The 17,500-nt window shown below is 42.4% G+C and overlaps 1 protein-coding gene across 1 annotated transcript in view; it reads right to left on the minus strand.

The window, feature by feature from the left end:
* Positions 1-9,282: 9,282 nt before the first annotated feature.
* Positions 9,283-17,500, minus strand: part of eefsec (eukaryotic elongation factor, selenocysteine-tRNA-specific) — a gene marked incomplete at its 3' end in the record, with an annotated part of 23,515 nt that continues 15,297 nt past the window's right edge. The window contains exons 6-8 of the mRNA XM_084339369.1: positions 14,458-14,649; positions 13,449-13,880; positions 9,283-9,342 (exon numbers count right to left, since the gene is read on the minus strand). Coding sequence (XP_084195495.1) covers positions 9,283-9,342; positions 13,449-13,880; positions 14,458-14,649 — 684 coding nt within the window. The remainder of the gene's footprint in view (positions 9,343-13,448; positions 13,881-14,457; positions 14,650-17,500) is intronic.

Consider the following 17,500-nt stretch of genomic DNA (forward strand, 5'->3'; position numbering starts at 1 on the left):
ATAACATAAAGAGAGATAGAGAGAGGGACATACCATAGAGAGAGATAACAGAGAAGAGAGACATAACAGAGATAGACATAACAGAGAGAGACATAACATAAAGAGAGATAGAGAGAGGGACATACCATAGAGAGAGATAACAGAGAGAGAGACATAACAGAGAGAGACATACAGAGAGAGACATAACATAAAGAGAGATAGAGAGAGGGACATACCATAGAGAGAGATAACAGAGAGAGAGAGACATAACAGAGAGAGACATAACATAAAGAGAGATAGAGAGAGGGACATACCATAGAGAGAGATAACAGAGAGAGAGACATAACAGAGATAGACATAACAGAGAGAGACATAACATAAAGAGAGATAGAGAGAGGGACATACCATAGAGAGAGATAACAGAGAGAGAGACATAACAGAGAGAGACATAACAGAGAGAGACATAACATAAAGAGATAGAGAGAGGGACATACCATAGAGAGAGATAACAGAGAGAGAGACATAACAGAGAGAGACATAACAGAGAGAGACATAACATAAAGAGAGATAGAGAGAGGGACATACCATAGAGAGAGATAACAGAGAGAGAGACATAACAGAGATAGACATAACAGAGAGAGACATAACATAAAGAGAGATAGAGAGAGGGACATACCATAGAGAGAGATAACAGAGAGAGAGACATAACAGAGAGAGACATAACAGAGAGAGACATAACATAAAGAGAGATAGAGAGAGGGACATACCATAGAGAGAGATAACAGAGAGAGAGACATAACAGAGATAGACATAACAGAGAGAGACATAACATAAAGGAGATAGAGACAGGGATTAAAGCAAAAAAAAATCTCCTGACTGAACTTTTTTTCTGGCCAAGTCATATTCTTATTTTAACCTCTACTGTATTTTTTTTTTAATAGCGTTAGCGTTTTAAGGGAGCCTACTTGTAGAGCGAGCCTACTGTCCTGACTGTGGCTATAGAGACCCTACTGTTGTGTGCTGGAGAGCGTGAATGCAAGTCTTGTGGCTAGCTTCTGATGATGGCGAGCTAGCACCCCTCCCACTTTGAACCATGAACTAAATGGCTTGTTATCATACAAACAAGGGACTAAACACGTTTCGCAATTATGCCACAACAACAATGGACAGTCTCCTCCCCACCGTTTGTATATATTTATTTACACCCACTCACTCACCCCCTCCTAATGTACAGTCTCCTCCTCATCATATGTATATATTTACTGTTAGGATCTCTGGGTAACAGTACTGTATATTTGCATATCGTATATGTGACAAATGTAACAGTACTATTACTATATACCTGTAAGGCATGTATGTCCCTATGTCATAAATGTCATGATGTCATGTGTATGTTGTGTATGTCATAAATGTCACTATGAATTGAAAATGGGGGACCCTGATGATGTAAACAAGACAAACGCCTTTCTCTGGTCTACATCCCCTTAACAATTGTGTGTATTGCTACTGGATTTACAAGATCCAGAGTGAATGAATGAATGAAAACTTTATTTAATACACGAGACCCTCTTCTTGGACCAAGTAAGGTTGTCGATAATCCAATGTATAGTTACAACCCCCCCCCCCCATCCCACCCAACCACCTCCAATGTACAGTTTCTTCGTCAAATGTATATACTCTTTTTAGACTATTTTTGTATCACAAACAAACAATAGGCTACTGTATTTGTAAATCTGGTATGTCATAAATGTATAGATGTAGCAGTATTGTCTATCTGTATGTCATGTGTGTCATATATGTTATGATGAACTGAAAATGGGGGACCCTGATGTAAACAAGACGAAAGTCTTTCTCTGGTCTGCATCCCTTAACAATTGTGTGTATTGAGCTGTACTGTACCCATTCTGCAATCTGTTAATAACAATCAATCAATATTTAACAGATTGCAGAATGGAATACAGTACAGCTCAATACACACAATTGTTAAGGGGATGCAGACCAGAGAAAGACGTTCGTCTTGTTTACATCAGGGTCCCCCGTTTTCAATTCATAGTGACATACAAGACATACAGGTATATAGTAATGTTACATTTGTGACATATATGATATGCAAATATACAGTACTGTTACCCAGAGATCTCCCGGACAAATGGGAAAAAGACGTTTATTGAGCTTAAAAACAATTGATACCGCAAATAACGTTCTGATTAACAAAGTCATTCGTTTTGTGGCATTAACGTTATCTAGATTTATCAACATTCATACATTTATCAGAAAGCGAGCGGCGCAAGCACACACACGAAACACCACCAACAACAACAACAACAACGACAACAACACACTGCTTGTCGCGTAAATAACGTTCTGATTAACAAAAGGCATTCGTTTTGTGGCATTCACGTTACCTAGATTTATCAATAGCAATAGTAATATATATGTTTCTTTAGACTAGAATAAGTCAAATGAACTTACGGTCTCGTAAAAAGTTGCCGCATGGTGTTGATGAGTCAAGTTTACTCGCGAGAAGAGCTAGACGCTAGAGAGTCTCAAAATGGGCGCTTCCCATTGGTGCTGAGCACAGCGGAGGCGGGTGAAAGGGCTGTAAACTCAGAACAATCTCGCCTTCTGGTTGGTTGCATTTGCCTGAGAATTTGCCGATTGCTCGCAAATGACTGTTTGGTGCGGCCGCGGTAGGGAAAAAAGGATATTTGACGCCTCTGATTGGCTCAGGTTAAAATCCGTCACGACTCCAATCAAATGACGGAATCTCCAAATCAAATGGACGGATATCCGTCCCAAGACGGAACGCTTTAATGCCTGGATAGAGAGAGGGACATACCATAGAGAGAGATAACAGAGAGAGAGACATAACAGAGAGAGACATAACATAAAGAGAGATAGAGAGAGGGACATACCATAGAGAGAGATAACAGAGAGAGAGACATAACAGAGAGAGACATAACAGAGAGAGACATAACATAAAGAGAGATAGAGAGAGGGACATACCATAGAGAGAGATAACAGAGAGAGAGACATAACAGAGATAGACATAACATAAAGAGAGATAGAGAGAGGGACATACCATAGAGAGAGATAACAGAGAGAGAGAGAGAGAGAGAGAGAAGGTGACATAACATTAGGGGTGTAATGATGCGACCTCACAATGATTCGATTCGATTACGATTATTCACGCAACAATCAATGCATCATGAAATCTCTTCATTTGACCACGATTCGATTCGATTCATTTTCGATACATTTTCTATCAGTTAACTCTCCAAAAAAAATTGTATAGACAAATGTGGCTGGGGGAACTGATTCACTCAACATGAATGGACTATAGGTCAATAAAAACAATACAAAAAATACATTAAATCTTTTTTTTTGATTAATTTAGATTATAATCGATTCTAACATATTCAAATCGATGCATCGATTCTAACACATTAGAATCGATGCTTTTTGATTAATCGATACATCGTTACACCCCTACATAACATAGAAAGAGGAGAGAGAGACATAACAGAGAGAGAGACATAACACAGAGAGAGAGAAAAATACATAACAGAGAGAGAGAGAGAGAGAGAGAGAGAGAGAGAGAGAGAGAGAGAGAGAGAGAGAGAGAGAGAGAGAGAGAGAGAGAGAGAGAGAGAGAGAGAGAGAGAGAGAGAGAGAGAGAGAGAGAGAGAGAGAGAGAGAGAGAGAGAGAGAGAGAGAGAGAGAGAGAGAGAGAGAGAGAGAGAGAGAGAGAGAGAGAGAGAGCGAGAGAGAGACAGACATAACACAGAGAGAGACATAACAGTGGACATCAAGATGTGGATACACTATTTGATGCTGTGCTGAGAGACAGTTTAGCTGTGTTTTTGTTTACATACCTAGCATTACTCTATGCCAGGGGTCGGCAATAGGCGGCCCGCGGGCCGAAATTGGCCCGCCAGCAATAATATCTGGCCCCTCAGATTATTAAAAAAAAAAAAAAAAATTATTATTATTTTTTTGGATCAACTAGGCTATGTTAGCTGTAACGTCCAAATAGAGAAACTACCACCACCTAAAGAATGCTTATTATACTTTGTTTTATCCATGTTGAGAGTGAATAACAGGCAGCGAGGTACAATGTAGCGCTCGCTCAACATGAAAAAAGTCGGTGGACAGCGACTGGTGCTGAAATAACAAACAAGCAGTGTGGTGTGAAATTAAAACACCAGTTCAGTAAGTCATTCAAACTTTATCTTTACTTATATGACTGATGGCACCACACATGTGAACAGTAACAATGCAATTAAACTGAAGTCAAATCAGAGCAAAAAAAGCTGAATCTGCTTCAAGAAGATGCGCTACATTAGGTATATAAGAATTACAACAAGACATTTATTAACTAAATAAAAAATACAATTAGGCAGGGCGGTTAGGTGGTCGAGCGGAGATTGCGTTCGTCACCAGCCCCGGAGCTGTGAGCTTGGTTCGCCTGTTCGAATCCAGCTCACAGCTCCGGGGTTGTCACCAGCTTGGCTGGCCGTCTGCACTGATACAATTGGCTGTATCAGAGGGTGGGAGAAGCTGGCGGGGTGGGTCCGGGTCGTTGTAAACAGCGACTCCTACAGTTCGGTCGGGGCGCCTGCTAAGCGCGGATTGGACGTGAGGGGGATAGTGTGGTCCTCCCACACGCTACGCCCTCTCAATGAGAATCCGCGCTGCCAGGTGAAAAGAAGCGGTGATTGGCTGGACGTGTGTCGGAGGAAGCACGTGGTAGCCTCCACTCTCCCAAATGATCTGACTGTGGGGGGTAAAGCGCAGCGACCAGGAAGGGACTGGGAATTGGCATACGACTAACATTGGGATGGGAGAAAATCGGAGGAAAATGGAGGGGGAAAAAGACAAAAAAAAAAAATAAAAAAAAAATACAATTAGGCTTTTAACCCTCTAAAGCCGGGCGCAACACTAGACATGTTTTGTAAAACATTAAATATCTTTGGATTTGTTTGTGATAAAGACTTGCTTTATTGTATCGATTGTCATCTAAAAATTGTGTGCATCTCTCAGAGAATGCGCGGATGTAAAGCATAGAATCTTGAAATATCTAGATTGGTTGTTTTCTCTGGACTGCATCTAATCCGCTGTATCTATCCATTTATCATATATCTATGTCTGTCACTATAGCCAATGGAAATGCTAGAAATGGTCACGTGGACTGGGAGAACCAATGGAAGATTCCTATTATTTCTCATTATTACATGGCGTTTTCACATTCGCCGAAATGCTTGCTTGTGATTGGTCAATAGCGCGCGTCAGAGGTCAGACAATAATGACCGTTGTGGGACAATAATGACCGCTGTGCGCAGCTGTTCGCAATCAAGCCCACTGACATCAGTGCAATCAGACACTGCTGCGGGGGAAGCTGCCGGCAATGACAGGGGGCGGAGCGACGAGCGGAGCCAGAACCAGTGTTGCGAGTCGATGTAAAATGAATTAGGTATATTGTTAGTAAGTTAGCCATGTAATAAGCGGGATAATGTATAGCTATACTCGATCAGTCGCAAAATAATTGACCTTCACTGACGTTTAAAACACCTCGCCGAAACGGCTCGGTATTTTAAACTCTGTGTCGGTCAATTATTTTGCGACAATGACCTCGTAGTCGTAGCTATACATTATCCCTTACATAGTCCAGTGCGCTCCACAGAAAGGGCTGTCAGATAGACGGGCTGGTTGTGCGTAATGTAAGATAGACCGATAAGAGAGAGGCGCTTGTCTCTGGTTTTATAATAAAATGGCAAAAAGACAAAGGTATAATGTTCAGTGCAAATGTGTATGTCGTTTACAGTTTATTATGCCACCTATGCAGCTAGTTTATTTTGTCCATTCTCTGCCTCTGCCACAAATGTATGTCTTAGTTATAAGGTGGTTAGTGTGAGGGCTGGCCCAGTACTGCGCACTTCCAGGTGCCAATTACCATCACGCACCTGAAAGGAGTTTCCAATCAGCTCGACGGGAGCCCTCTTATACACGGTTTGCTGAACATTCAGCGTCGGGTCGTTTTGGTCACCACCAGCTACTGCTTGTTCCTCTTGTGTGTTTCTCCAGTGCGCCCTTGGAAGTTGCCGCTGTTACCTCTCTCTGCCTCCGTGGACCCGTGCCTCGTATTTACACTTTGCCCTTGGTGAGTTTTTGGAAGTCTATTTTTTGATGCTCTGATATCCTCATTTTTATTCCTGGACTCAATACCTTCATCTGTTTTTTGTGTGTTCCTTAACACTGAAGAATTGTCGCTTTGTTTTGGGTACTCGACTGCCTCGTAATCCCTACGTTTGTATTAATGACATTCTCCGTTTTCTTTTTCTCCACGAGTGGATTATCAATAAGCTGCAGAGCCGCAGAGCCACAGAGCCACTCTGCTCTGGGCAGAGCCGCAGAGCCCTACTCTGCTAAAGGACATTCCCCCGAATGCATTTACGTTATTTTTGCTCATTTCTGTTTGTGAAATAAATACGCCCATCGTTTTTGGCTAACTCTGAACTACCTGTCTGTGTCGTGCTGTTGGGGTTGTTTACAAAAGTATTTGGATCCGTCTAAAATCACTCTAGACGGCCAGCATTTCTAAACAGACTTGCATAGTCCGTGGGGCTGTTTGTAGAGCTAAATCTATACTTTATAGTATTGCTATCTGTCCATTCTCCTTGTCAATTGAGACCATAAACCGTCCCTTCAAAATGGCTTAAAGATTTTTTTTTTCATCAATACGTTCTCATTTTATAGCATCTTGAATATAAGCGTTATATGGGATTTGGTCTAGTATATTTCCTGGAAGGCGAGATACAGGCCGCTAAGCTAGTAACGTTAAATCCAATGGCATTTGCGGATATACAGAAGCTAGAGTTAAAAATCAAACTGCATATGATCGATATGATGGTCCACCATGAATAGGGTTGGGCACCGAAAACCGGTTCTAATTAGGAACCGGTTCCTAACTTCCGGTTCTGGAACCGGAAGTAACATATCTGCATTTCGATTATTAAAAATTAACAAATTACTTTGTTAATTAATACCCTAGTTACAGTACAGCAACCAAATTAAACTGTATCAAGTCAACTGAAAATGTGAATAGTATGAAAAAAATGTAAAATTTTCAAAAAAAATTAATTCTCCTGTGAAATAAGCTGTGACCTGTTTTGACCTGCACCTCAAAGAATCGGAATAGAGAATCGTTCAGAACAGGAATCGATATGGAGAATCGGAATCGGAACCGGAATCATTCAAATCCAAACGATGCCCAACCCTAACCATGAATGCATGAAGGGGGGGGGGGGGGCGGGGGACCTCGTTTCTGATTATTGATTACCAATAACCGCGTTAGCCTCAGTAGCCACATTCGCTGATCGGGTGGATGGCTATTTCCCAGTTATCGATCGCCATCTGGTAGATCGATATGTCCATTGGCTGATGATATATTCCTTTACTGTACACTGAAATCAGTGTCCCAAAACGTATTCCAAGCTACAGGCTATAGGCATAGCTTCATGTTAGCAGAAAACTACATTGGAGATAAAAAAAATAAAAGACAACTTCTGCCACAGGGAACACTGCATTATCGAGATATCGCCCCTAAGAGGATCTGGCCGGTAATGCACTTTTTCGAATTCAAAGAGGAGGGTAGATCTGCAGTGCTGTTCTGTGACATCGAGTAGATTATTACAATGGAATAAAAGCCAAAACAACCTTGCCACGGACATGTCCGTGGTTGATCCTCAACCGTTGGATCCGAAACACGGAGATCTCTGTGGTTGGCCGGGAAACGGTTAACAACCTGCCCACTGTACCAAGACATCAGAGACATATACTTCAACCTGCCCACTATACCAAGACATCAGAGACATATACTTCAACCTGCCCACTATACCAAGACATCAGAGACATATACTTCAACCTGCCCACTATACCAAGACATCAGATACATATACTTCAACCTGCCCACTATACCAAGACATCAGAGACATATACTTCAACCTGCCCACTATACCAAGACATCAGAGACATATACTTCAACCTGCCCACTATACCAAGACATCAGAGACATATACTTCAACCTGCCCACTATACCAAGACATCAGAGACATATACTTCAACCTGCCCACTATACCAAGACACCAGAGACATATACTTCAACCTGCCCACTATACCAAGACATCAGAGACATATACTTCAACCTGCCCACTATACCAAGACATCAGAGACATATACTTCAACCTGCCCACTATACCAAGACATCAGAGACATATACTTCAACCTGCCCACTATACCAAGACATCAGAGACATATACTTCAACCTGCCCACTATACCAAGACATCAGAGACATATACTTCAACCTGCCCACTATACCAAGACATCAGAGACATATACTTCAACCTGCCCACTATACCAAGACATCAGAGACATGTACTTCAACCTGCCCACTATACCAAGACATCAGAGACATATACTTCAACCTGCCCACTATACCAAGACATCAGAGACATATACTTCAACCTGCCCACTATACCAAGACATCAGAGACATATACTTCTACCTGCCCACTATACCAAGACATCAGAGACATATACTTCCCACAAATTGCAAACACCCAAAGAGACTTTGAAAACATGGACAATAACTCAAAACTCCCATACCTACTGGGAGAAATACAAGAATGTGCAAACACAGCAGCAAGATTTGTGAGCTGCTGTGGCAAGAAAAGGACATCCAGCGGAATGCAACCACCATAAAGACTGTCAATCATACAAACAAATCCTTCAGTAATGTACTGATTTCTTCCGATTTCTGTTTGATTGTTTTGTTTTGGCAATGTAAACGTATGTTTCCCATGTCAATAAAGCCCATTTGAATTGAATTGACATAACAGTCAGAGAGAGAGAGAGAGAGAGAGAGAGAGAGAGAGAGAGAGAGAGAGAGAGACATAACAGTCAGAGAGGGAGAGATACTGAGACACTGAGGGGTGACGGAGAGAGTGTGAGATACAGATAAGAGAGAGAGACAAGAAAAATAGATAAAGAAAGCGATAGAGAGAGAAGGTGAGAGACCAAGAAAAACAGACAGTGCATTGGGGGTGAGAGACAGATGAGAGAGAGAGAGAGAGAGAGATACTGAGACACAGGGGGTGGAAAGAGAGAGAGAGGCATAGAGAGAGAGAGAGAGGCATAGAGAGAGAGAGAGAGAGAGAGAGAGAGAGAGAGAGAGAGAGAGAGAGAGAGAGAGAGAGAGAGAGAGAGGGGTCCTCCAGATGAGAGTGGGAGGGTCTTCCTGTACACTCAGGTGTGTCCAAACAGCGCCAGCGGCCCGACAGCCAGACAGAGACGTCGGAGGCCAGGCTGCCCACACAAGAAGCACGCGTGTCCAAGCACACGCCAAGGCACGCATACCTACCCCCCCCCCCCCCCCATCCCCCCGCCGCGCCTTCGACGACACTGGCACTCAACACGTGTGTGTGCGTGTGTGTGCGTGTGTGTGTGTGTGTGTGTGTGTGTGCGTGTGTGCGTGTGTGCGTGTGTGTGTGCGTGTGCTGGAGAAGGTACAATAGGAGCTCAGTCCCCTCAGTAACACGCTCTAGTGCCACTAGCGATGAGAAACATCCAAACAACCACCAGGGGGGGGGGGGCGGGAGACACAGAGGTGAGACAGAGGACAAGGAGACAAGAGGAGTGGGGGCATGGCGATCAAACAATTGGAATAATCTTTTTTTTTTATCCACTTTTTCTCCTCCTGTTTTTCTCCCATCCCAATTTAGTCGTTATGTCAATTCCCCCCCTCCCCTTCCTGGTCGTTGCTCGCATGTGCCCCCGACTGGTCGGTCTAGGGAGCCCTGAAGTCTATCAGATGCTTCCTCTGAGACATAGCAGGGCTCAACTCCAGACTAACTTTTTACATTGGTTGCACCAGTACGCCTAACTTTTTCATTTAGGTGCACCAGCACATCATTTAGGTGGACCGTGCACCCAACATTTTCCACTGCGCCTTTTGCCGCTGCAATAATACATTTTAAGCGTTACCTTTACCATTACCTTTTTTGTCAGTTTCCATACACATTAGTAATTTCTTAAGATGTTATGTAAATTATTGTAAAAAATAATAACATTGTATTACAGTTAGCTCGCAAAGTCCAATCCTTCACCTTTTTAAGTCTATTTTAACACATTCAGCTCAGCTCCAGTTAGAGCTGCTGTCCCAAACCTGTTTTTGGGATTCAAACATTCGCCAGGGTTTTTCGAACGGATGACGAACCATCGATTCGTTTTTAATCATGCAAACAATTTGCTCCTAAATAGGGAGGTGTAGTCTGACGTCACTTTGGACCGCCTGCGAGCTCCACCCCTATAGGGATTCATCTTTGGGGAAAATGGATTATCGGCTTTTGTCACAACTCTACCTCATGAACATTTGGAAAGCTTTCCATTTTTGCACAAAATGAGTTCCCTTCTATCACTAACATTATTTGTTAAGCATTTTTGGTTGAAATAAAATTCAGCGATTTCTTTTTTTTCTTTTTACAATTAATTGCGAATATTTTCATGTTGAGCTATAGATTGTGGATGAATACGCACAGAAATGTACACCATGCAAATGTTGATGCTTTATTTGTTTTAAACGAGACGATTTAGAAATGGGCAATGGGCAAATACATTGTGTTTTCAAGATGGTGGACCGGCCGGAAACAGCAATCACGTAACCACTACACCTCCCTATAGACCAGGAAGTAACCACTACACCTCCCTATAGACCAGGAAGTAACCACTACACCTCCCTATAGACCAGGAAGTAACCACTACACCTCCCTATAGACCAGGAAGTAACCACACTACACCTCCCTATAGACCAGGAAGTAACCACTACACCTCCCTATAGACCAGGAAGTAACCACTACACCTCCCTATACTAATAGTCTTTCGGGTATTTTATTTAGAAAAATTGCCACTTTCGCCCGCGCCTCAACCCAGCGTACTGTCGAGTCTTGACTAGCAAAGTTTAGGCACATAGCGCACATTGCTGCGGTTGAGTAGTAGTAACTACTTACTGGTCACGGGAGGCTTGAATAACGTTTGAATGATAATCCATTTTGTGAATCCATTTGTTGAAACAGCTTTGTTGGCCGACGGTTCCTGCTATCTTAACGTTAGCTAAAGCTAAAGGGCTGCGCCCTAACGTTACATAGCTTAATTAAGGTGTATAACATACCTGTGTAACGTTAAGCAGCTTGTGTTCCACTGGGAAAGCATCACTGCATACACTTTGTTTAATCCAAACGTCCATTCGGAAACGTTGTATTATGAAACCAGTATGAGACGCTGTGCTTTTTTGATCGTTTCAATGCTCACATGGCTATTTTGTTTATCCCGTCATTCAGCGAATAATAATGGCAGGGTGATGATCAGAGCCAATCAGAGGCAGATCTGGGCTGGTCTTTGCATAATGCACGTGTTATAGCCAATCAAAGGCAGAGATTATATTTTTTTTTAACGCACATGGCCACAGGGAAAAAGACGCTAAACACACACACAGACAGACAGACCTGCTGGGAGCTGGGAGCACCAGTGAGACAAGGGAAAACATCCAGTCGCACAGCTCTGAGTTTTGGTCGCAAAATGCAACCAAAACGGGCGCACCCTGGAACCCTGCATAGGAGACAGCCAGCAGCCTCTTTTCACCTGCCAGCGCGGACTCTCATTGGTGAGGTGTAACGTGTGGGAGGCTCACACTACCCTCACCATCTCCCTCCCTCGCTGTGCAGGCGCCCTGACCGACCTGTAGGAGTCGCTGTTTACAACTACCAGAATATCACGCCACAGGCTCCCCTCCCGCTGACTCTGCCAATTGAGCCAGTATGACGGCCGGCCAAGCCGGAGGCAACGCTGACAGCCGGATTCGATACCAGTGTCTCTCGCGTTGGTGACGAGCGCTTAGTCCGCCCTTGGTATATTCTTTTTGGAATACTCCGATCACAGGTAAGGACTATCTGACGTCAATTCTGGCTTGATCGTGCAATGCTTTTATACCGATCGGGTTGATAAGCGTTTTTAGTGTTCAATACGAATACCGTTACTGACAATCAAATAATCAGAAACGACCCCCCCCCCCCCCCTTTCATGATGAAACATAATACCTTTTATATACATTTGATTTTGGAATAGTAGCGTGTCCAGGCAAGAAACGGCAACGCTTATAGTAGAATTGACGTATATGGCTATTACTCAGCCTTTCGGGAATTACCCCAGACCACTCTAAAACTATACTTATATTCACCACGGTATAACACGGGAATGTATGGATGAAAAAATTTATTCTTTTTCACATATTGAACGATAGATAGTTGATGTCAAATGGGCCATAGTATTGTATCCATAGCTATAATATAGAATGGAATATAGCCCTGCAAACAAGGTGACGCACTCCTATCTTTTAAAGCGCGACCTAGCTACAACGGGATCCATCTAATGGCTGAATGAGTTAATGTCCCCATGGGCCGGACACGTCTTCTTTAAACAAGTCAAGAAGAAACATCACAATAAATCAAGAACAAAACAAAAACACCATGAAGTCCAAAACATTTTAAGGGGAACTATCTTATAAATTGCCTTTTCCACTGTTTAGCATTGTTTTCTAGCAATGTGGGGTTGTATCAACACTGTTGTACCCTTCCCTTCCTGCTAGGGCTGGGCGATATAACGATAACGATAATAATTTTTTTGTGACCTGCAACAGGGCAGTTTTAAAACCAGAGACAGTGGACAGACTTGTCTTTCTTGCCTGCAACTTAAAGTAATGGCTTTGCTCGTCCAAATGACAATACTGACCAAATTGAGATTTATTTTTCTCTTGTCCATTTATTTTGTTTGCTTTCTAATTTAAAATACAGTTTGAAACCGTCTGTACACAGTAGGCTATGTGTGCTAGCAGAGCTAGTCTCCAGTCACGAGTCACAGTGCACATGTGCGGTGGTTTGTCCACCAAAAAAGCGCCAAAAGATAGAAAAGAAACTAGCAGAGCCAGAACTGTTTAACTCCTCTGGAGCCACAGCCAGCAGAGAAGCCGGTTTACTTTCGCTTTCAAACCAGCTGCAGCCTGAGAACTGGAGTGTGAGGGGATGCAACAATAAAGATGGTGGCAACGACAAAGAATTGCTGCAAAATAAACATACATCTGTTGTTTATAAAAAAAATATATATAATAATAATAAAAAAAAAAAAAAAAAAAAAATGTATACTTCGATAATATCGAATATCGAGTGATATGATATTGTTATCGATATCGTTATCGCGATATCATTTTTGGCCATATCGCCCAGCCCCTACTTCCTGCTGACTTGTCGTACACAACTCAAGTAAGTGGCTTTGGATAAAAGCGTTCAGCTAAACGGCTAAATGTAAACGTGTGTCCCTGTGTGACATGAGACGAGAGGGGGGGGGGGGGGGGGTCCACTCACCCGCTCCACCTGCCCCTCCTTGTGCTTGGTCTTGTAGACGCGGAGGCGCGGCAGGGCCGTCTCGGCGTACGCCTTGTCCTCGAAGCCCTCCAGCAGGCGGCCCTGGAAGGCCAGGCGACAGGCGTTGGCGTTGATGTCCGAGTCCAGCTTGGAGCCGATCACCAGGCAGAGCGGGGGGCACGTGACCGGCCGCTCGAACTCCAGCAGCGCCCACTGCTCCGGGTCGCACGCCGCCCCGTCCTGAGCCACCGCGTAGTCGTCCTGGTGGAGGTACTGCCCGTCGAAGGAGAAGGGCGTGTCCAGCGGGGGGGGGTCCGAGGGGAGGGGGGCAGCGCCGGCGGGGGGGGGAGGCAGGCCGAAGAAGGCCACCCTGGCCATGACGGTCTCGTGGCCCACCGTGATGTGGAACTTGGCGCGGGTGCAGAGCGGGCCCTTGAAGTAGGGAAAAAAACAGTCTCCACATTTAATGTTTTTTAGTGAAGTCACACGATTGGCGCAGATGTCACATGACCAGAAACGTCAGTGGCCAATCAGATCGCGGAAAAAATGCAAGTTAGTTGGTAAAAGTATCGACGTCGATGGGCTGATGCAACGCTGTTATTGTATTATCGGCTACGATGGTGAACGGTGTCATTTTGATTTATTGTCGGTCAGCTGAGCCGATCAACGTTCTGAAGGATTATCTGAACTTCATGTGGAATACCCTTTGATTTTAATGATGCATTTAAAAAGAATAACTGAAAACTGAACATTTTAACTGAATTTAAACTGAAACAGAAAATAACAATATCTTTTTTAGATCATTTTTTTTCTTTCTTTTTTACGGATATATTCGAATATATTCGGTCTTAACCCTTTCACTGCCGCACGCACTACCAAACGGTTAACCCTTTCACTGCGACGAATACACAGAAGGTTAACCCTTTCACTGCCACACAACAGCCGTCGGCAGTAGTGTGATAGTAAAGGGTTGGTTGTGTGGTAGTGAAAGGGTTAAGAAGAGCCCCACCTTGAAGTAGCCGATCTTCCTGACGGAGATGAGCGCGGCGTGGAGGCTGCGCAGGGAGCCCGGGGTGCAGACCAGGCCGCGCTCCAGCAGCCGCGGGTCGAACTGCGTCACGCACACGCCCACGCGGTCCCCCTGCATCGCCGTGGAGACCGGCCTGCGGAACACCTGCAGCGACTTCACCTTCTTGGTCACCTGGAAGGGTCAGGGGTCAGAGTCAGAAAGTTTTTTTTTTTTTTTTTATATATATTTTTATTTCATTTTTTGGAAGAAAAGGCACAGGTACACAGGCATACAATGCACATAAAACATACATTTAAATTATTTGCCAATTACACGCATTGGCTTGCCCCTTGCCTCATTTAAAATAAAAAATCCTACCCCCTAACCCCTGCACCAACCACCGTTGACAAAAAATAAATAAAATAATAATAATAATAATAATAATAATAATAATAATAATAATAATAATAATAATAATAATAATAATAATAATAATAATAATAATAATAATAATAATAATAATAGTACCCCCCCCCTATATAGCTAGCAGGACATAACTAAATATATCTGTATAATTTTTTTATTTTTTTTTTATCTTTGTTGAAATCTCTGTTCAATTATTTTTCTTCTCAGTCAGAAAGGTCTTTATTGCCAAGTAGTTCAAATCTAAATCAAATCAAATGTATTTGTAATACACATGGGGGCCGGACACGTCTTCTTTAAACAAGTCGAGAAGAAACATCACAATAAATCAAGAACAAAACAAAAACACCATAAAGTCCAAAACGTTTAAAATAAATGCAACACTCGCAGACACACCCCACGCGCGAAGGTAAGGAAAAACTCACTAAAACCTAGCAATAGGGGAAAAAATGCACGACAGGCAATTCGCACATACAAGGAATTTGATTTGGTCGTTTTCGGTGTGACATTAACTCATTCCCCGCCAGCAACGAGTTTACTCGTTATTGGGAGCAGACGCTTGAACGCCAACAACGAGTATACTTGTTATTATTTGATCGTTTTTATATATTTGTATTCATTATTCATCCAGGGACCGTGGTGTTACCATATAGGAAAGAGTCTGAGATTGCCAAAGTGCAATACCGGCCGCATTCCAGCTAGACGGCGGTATTGAGCACCCTTTGTAACCTTGTATCTTGGCCTGTGTAACTCCGGTCTCACTTTTCCTTGTCGGCCGAGTGGAGCGGTTCTCCCGGTTCCATTGAAGCGCGTCAAATATCCCCGATCCATACGTCGTGGTGGGTTATGCCCTGGACCAAATGGACATCGGATGTACCAGATGGCGATCAAACAATTAATAATCCCGATCACAGGTCATTTTTGCTTGATCCTGCAATGCTTTTATACCGATCGGGCTGATAAGCGTTTTTAGTGTTCAATACAAATGCCGTTACTGACAATCAAATAATCAGAAACTATCCCCCCCCCCCCTTTCATGCATTCATGAGGAAACATAATACCTATGATATAGATTTGATTTGGGAATAGTAGCGTGTACAGGCAAGAAACGGCAACGTCTATAGTAGAATTGACGTATAAGGCTATAACTCAGCCTTCTGTACGACGAGTCATCAGGAAGGGCACAACTCTATCAGCTGAGTAACAATGTTCATCAAAGTGTTGAGTGCTACAGTGTACTAGGGCTGTCCCCGACTAAGGATTTGGATGGTCGACTATGATTGGCCAAAATTAGCCGTTAGTCGACTATTGGTTGACAAAAAATAAAAGAAAAAGTATATATTTTTTTATTTATGTATATATATATATATATATATTTTTTTTTTATCATTCCATTTGGGCTGTGGGGGGTGCTTAATGTCTGAAGGAGTCGACTGAAGGCTTCTTGTCCTCTGCAAAAGCATGCAATTGGTCCACTGATGGATACATCTTGATATTTGTCTAGTCTAGTGTGTTCATTAGACGGGTGAAATCCTCTTTCAGTGCCTCTGTGCCTGTTTTCTTAGGCAGTTAGCCTCGCTGGTATGCGTGCCATTAGCGTTAGCCACGCTTCTAGGCCTCTTTTCTTTTGGAAAGAATGATAAAAAAAAATAAACATTTAAATAAAAATTGGTTGGCCAGTCGACTACGGCTCCTTTCAACCGATTAGTCGACTAATAGGGGTCAGCCCTACAGTGTAGGTTAGTTTATTAGGACAAGTGCATGACAGTAAGGTTATATTATATTTTCAGATAATGATTGAAGAAGTGACACCGAGTGTAAATGAGGGAAAACCTCAGTTGCCTTTCGAGTTTAAATAAAGGTTTGAATGTGATTTATAGACAAGCTGCAGCTTCAACTCTTAAACCTCGTATACCCAGTTTAATCACCTGGACATTGTATATTACTATTGCACTTTACCGTTACATTTGCACCGTGGTTGGATGCCAAACCACTTTTCTTGGACGATGACAACACATTTAAATCTAAAATCTAAAAGAGTCTGTTCATTTCATTAAACTAGGGAGCTATAAAAGCATTAAATAAAAATCTGATTCGACATTATTTTACTCTTTTTATTATTGTCTATTTTAAAACGGCCATATAATTTACAAGGTGGCCTATTGGGATGTTCGATCCTAATGTGAAAAACCGTGATTTTATATGTCTGCATTTTATGCCTGTCTTGTTTCTGTTGTGAAGCACTTTGAGCTGCAATTCTTGTATGAAAGTGCCATACAAATAAAGTTTATTATTATTATTATTATTATTATTATTATTATTATTATTATTATTATTATTATTATTTAGAATTCAATAAAATGTTTGCTTGTGGTGGTGCCTTCAGCCTCATCAACACTGTATTTTTTTTTTATTGTATGTTTTTCTTTATTTTATTACACTTAATATTGATTATTTGATTAATCTTACTACTTTTTGATTTGATTTGATTTGATATTTTTATTTTCGTGTCTTACATACAGATGTATGCCCAGCCCATATGGGCTTACAAGACACATAACAATAAGTATATAACAATATACTTTACCCATTACTTAACAAATGTCACAGACCAAGATGG

This window comes from Notolepis coatsorum (genome assembly GCF_963971535.1).
Source record: "Notolepis coatsorum genome assembly, contig: SCAFFOLD_257, whole genome shotgun sequence".
In the NCBI taxonomy this organism is placed as follows: domain Eukaryota; kingdom Metazoa; phylum Chordata; class Actinopteri; order Aulopiformes; family Paralepididae; genus Notolepis; species Notolepis coatsorum.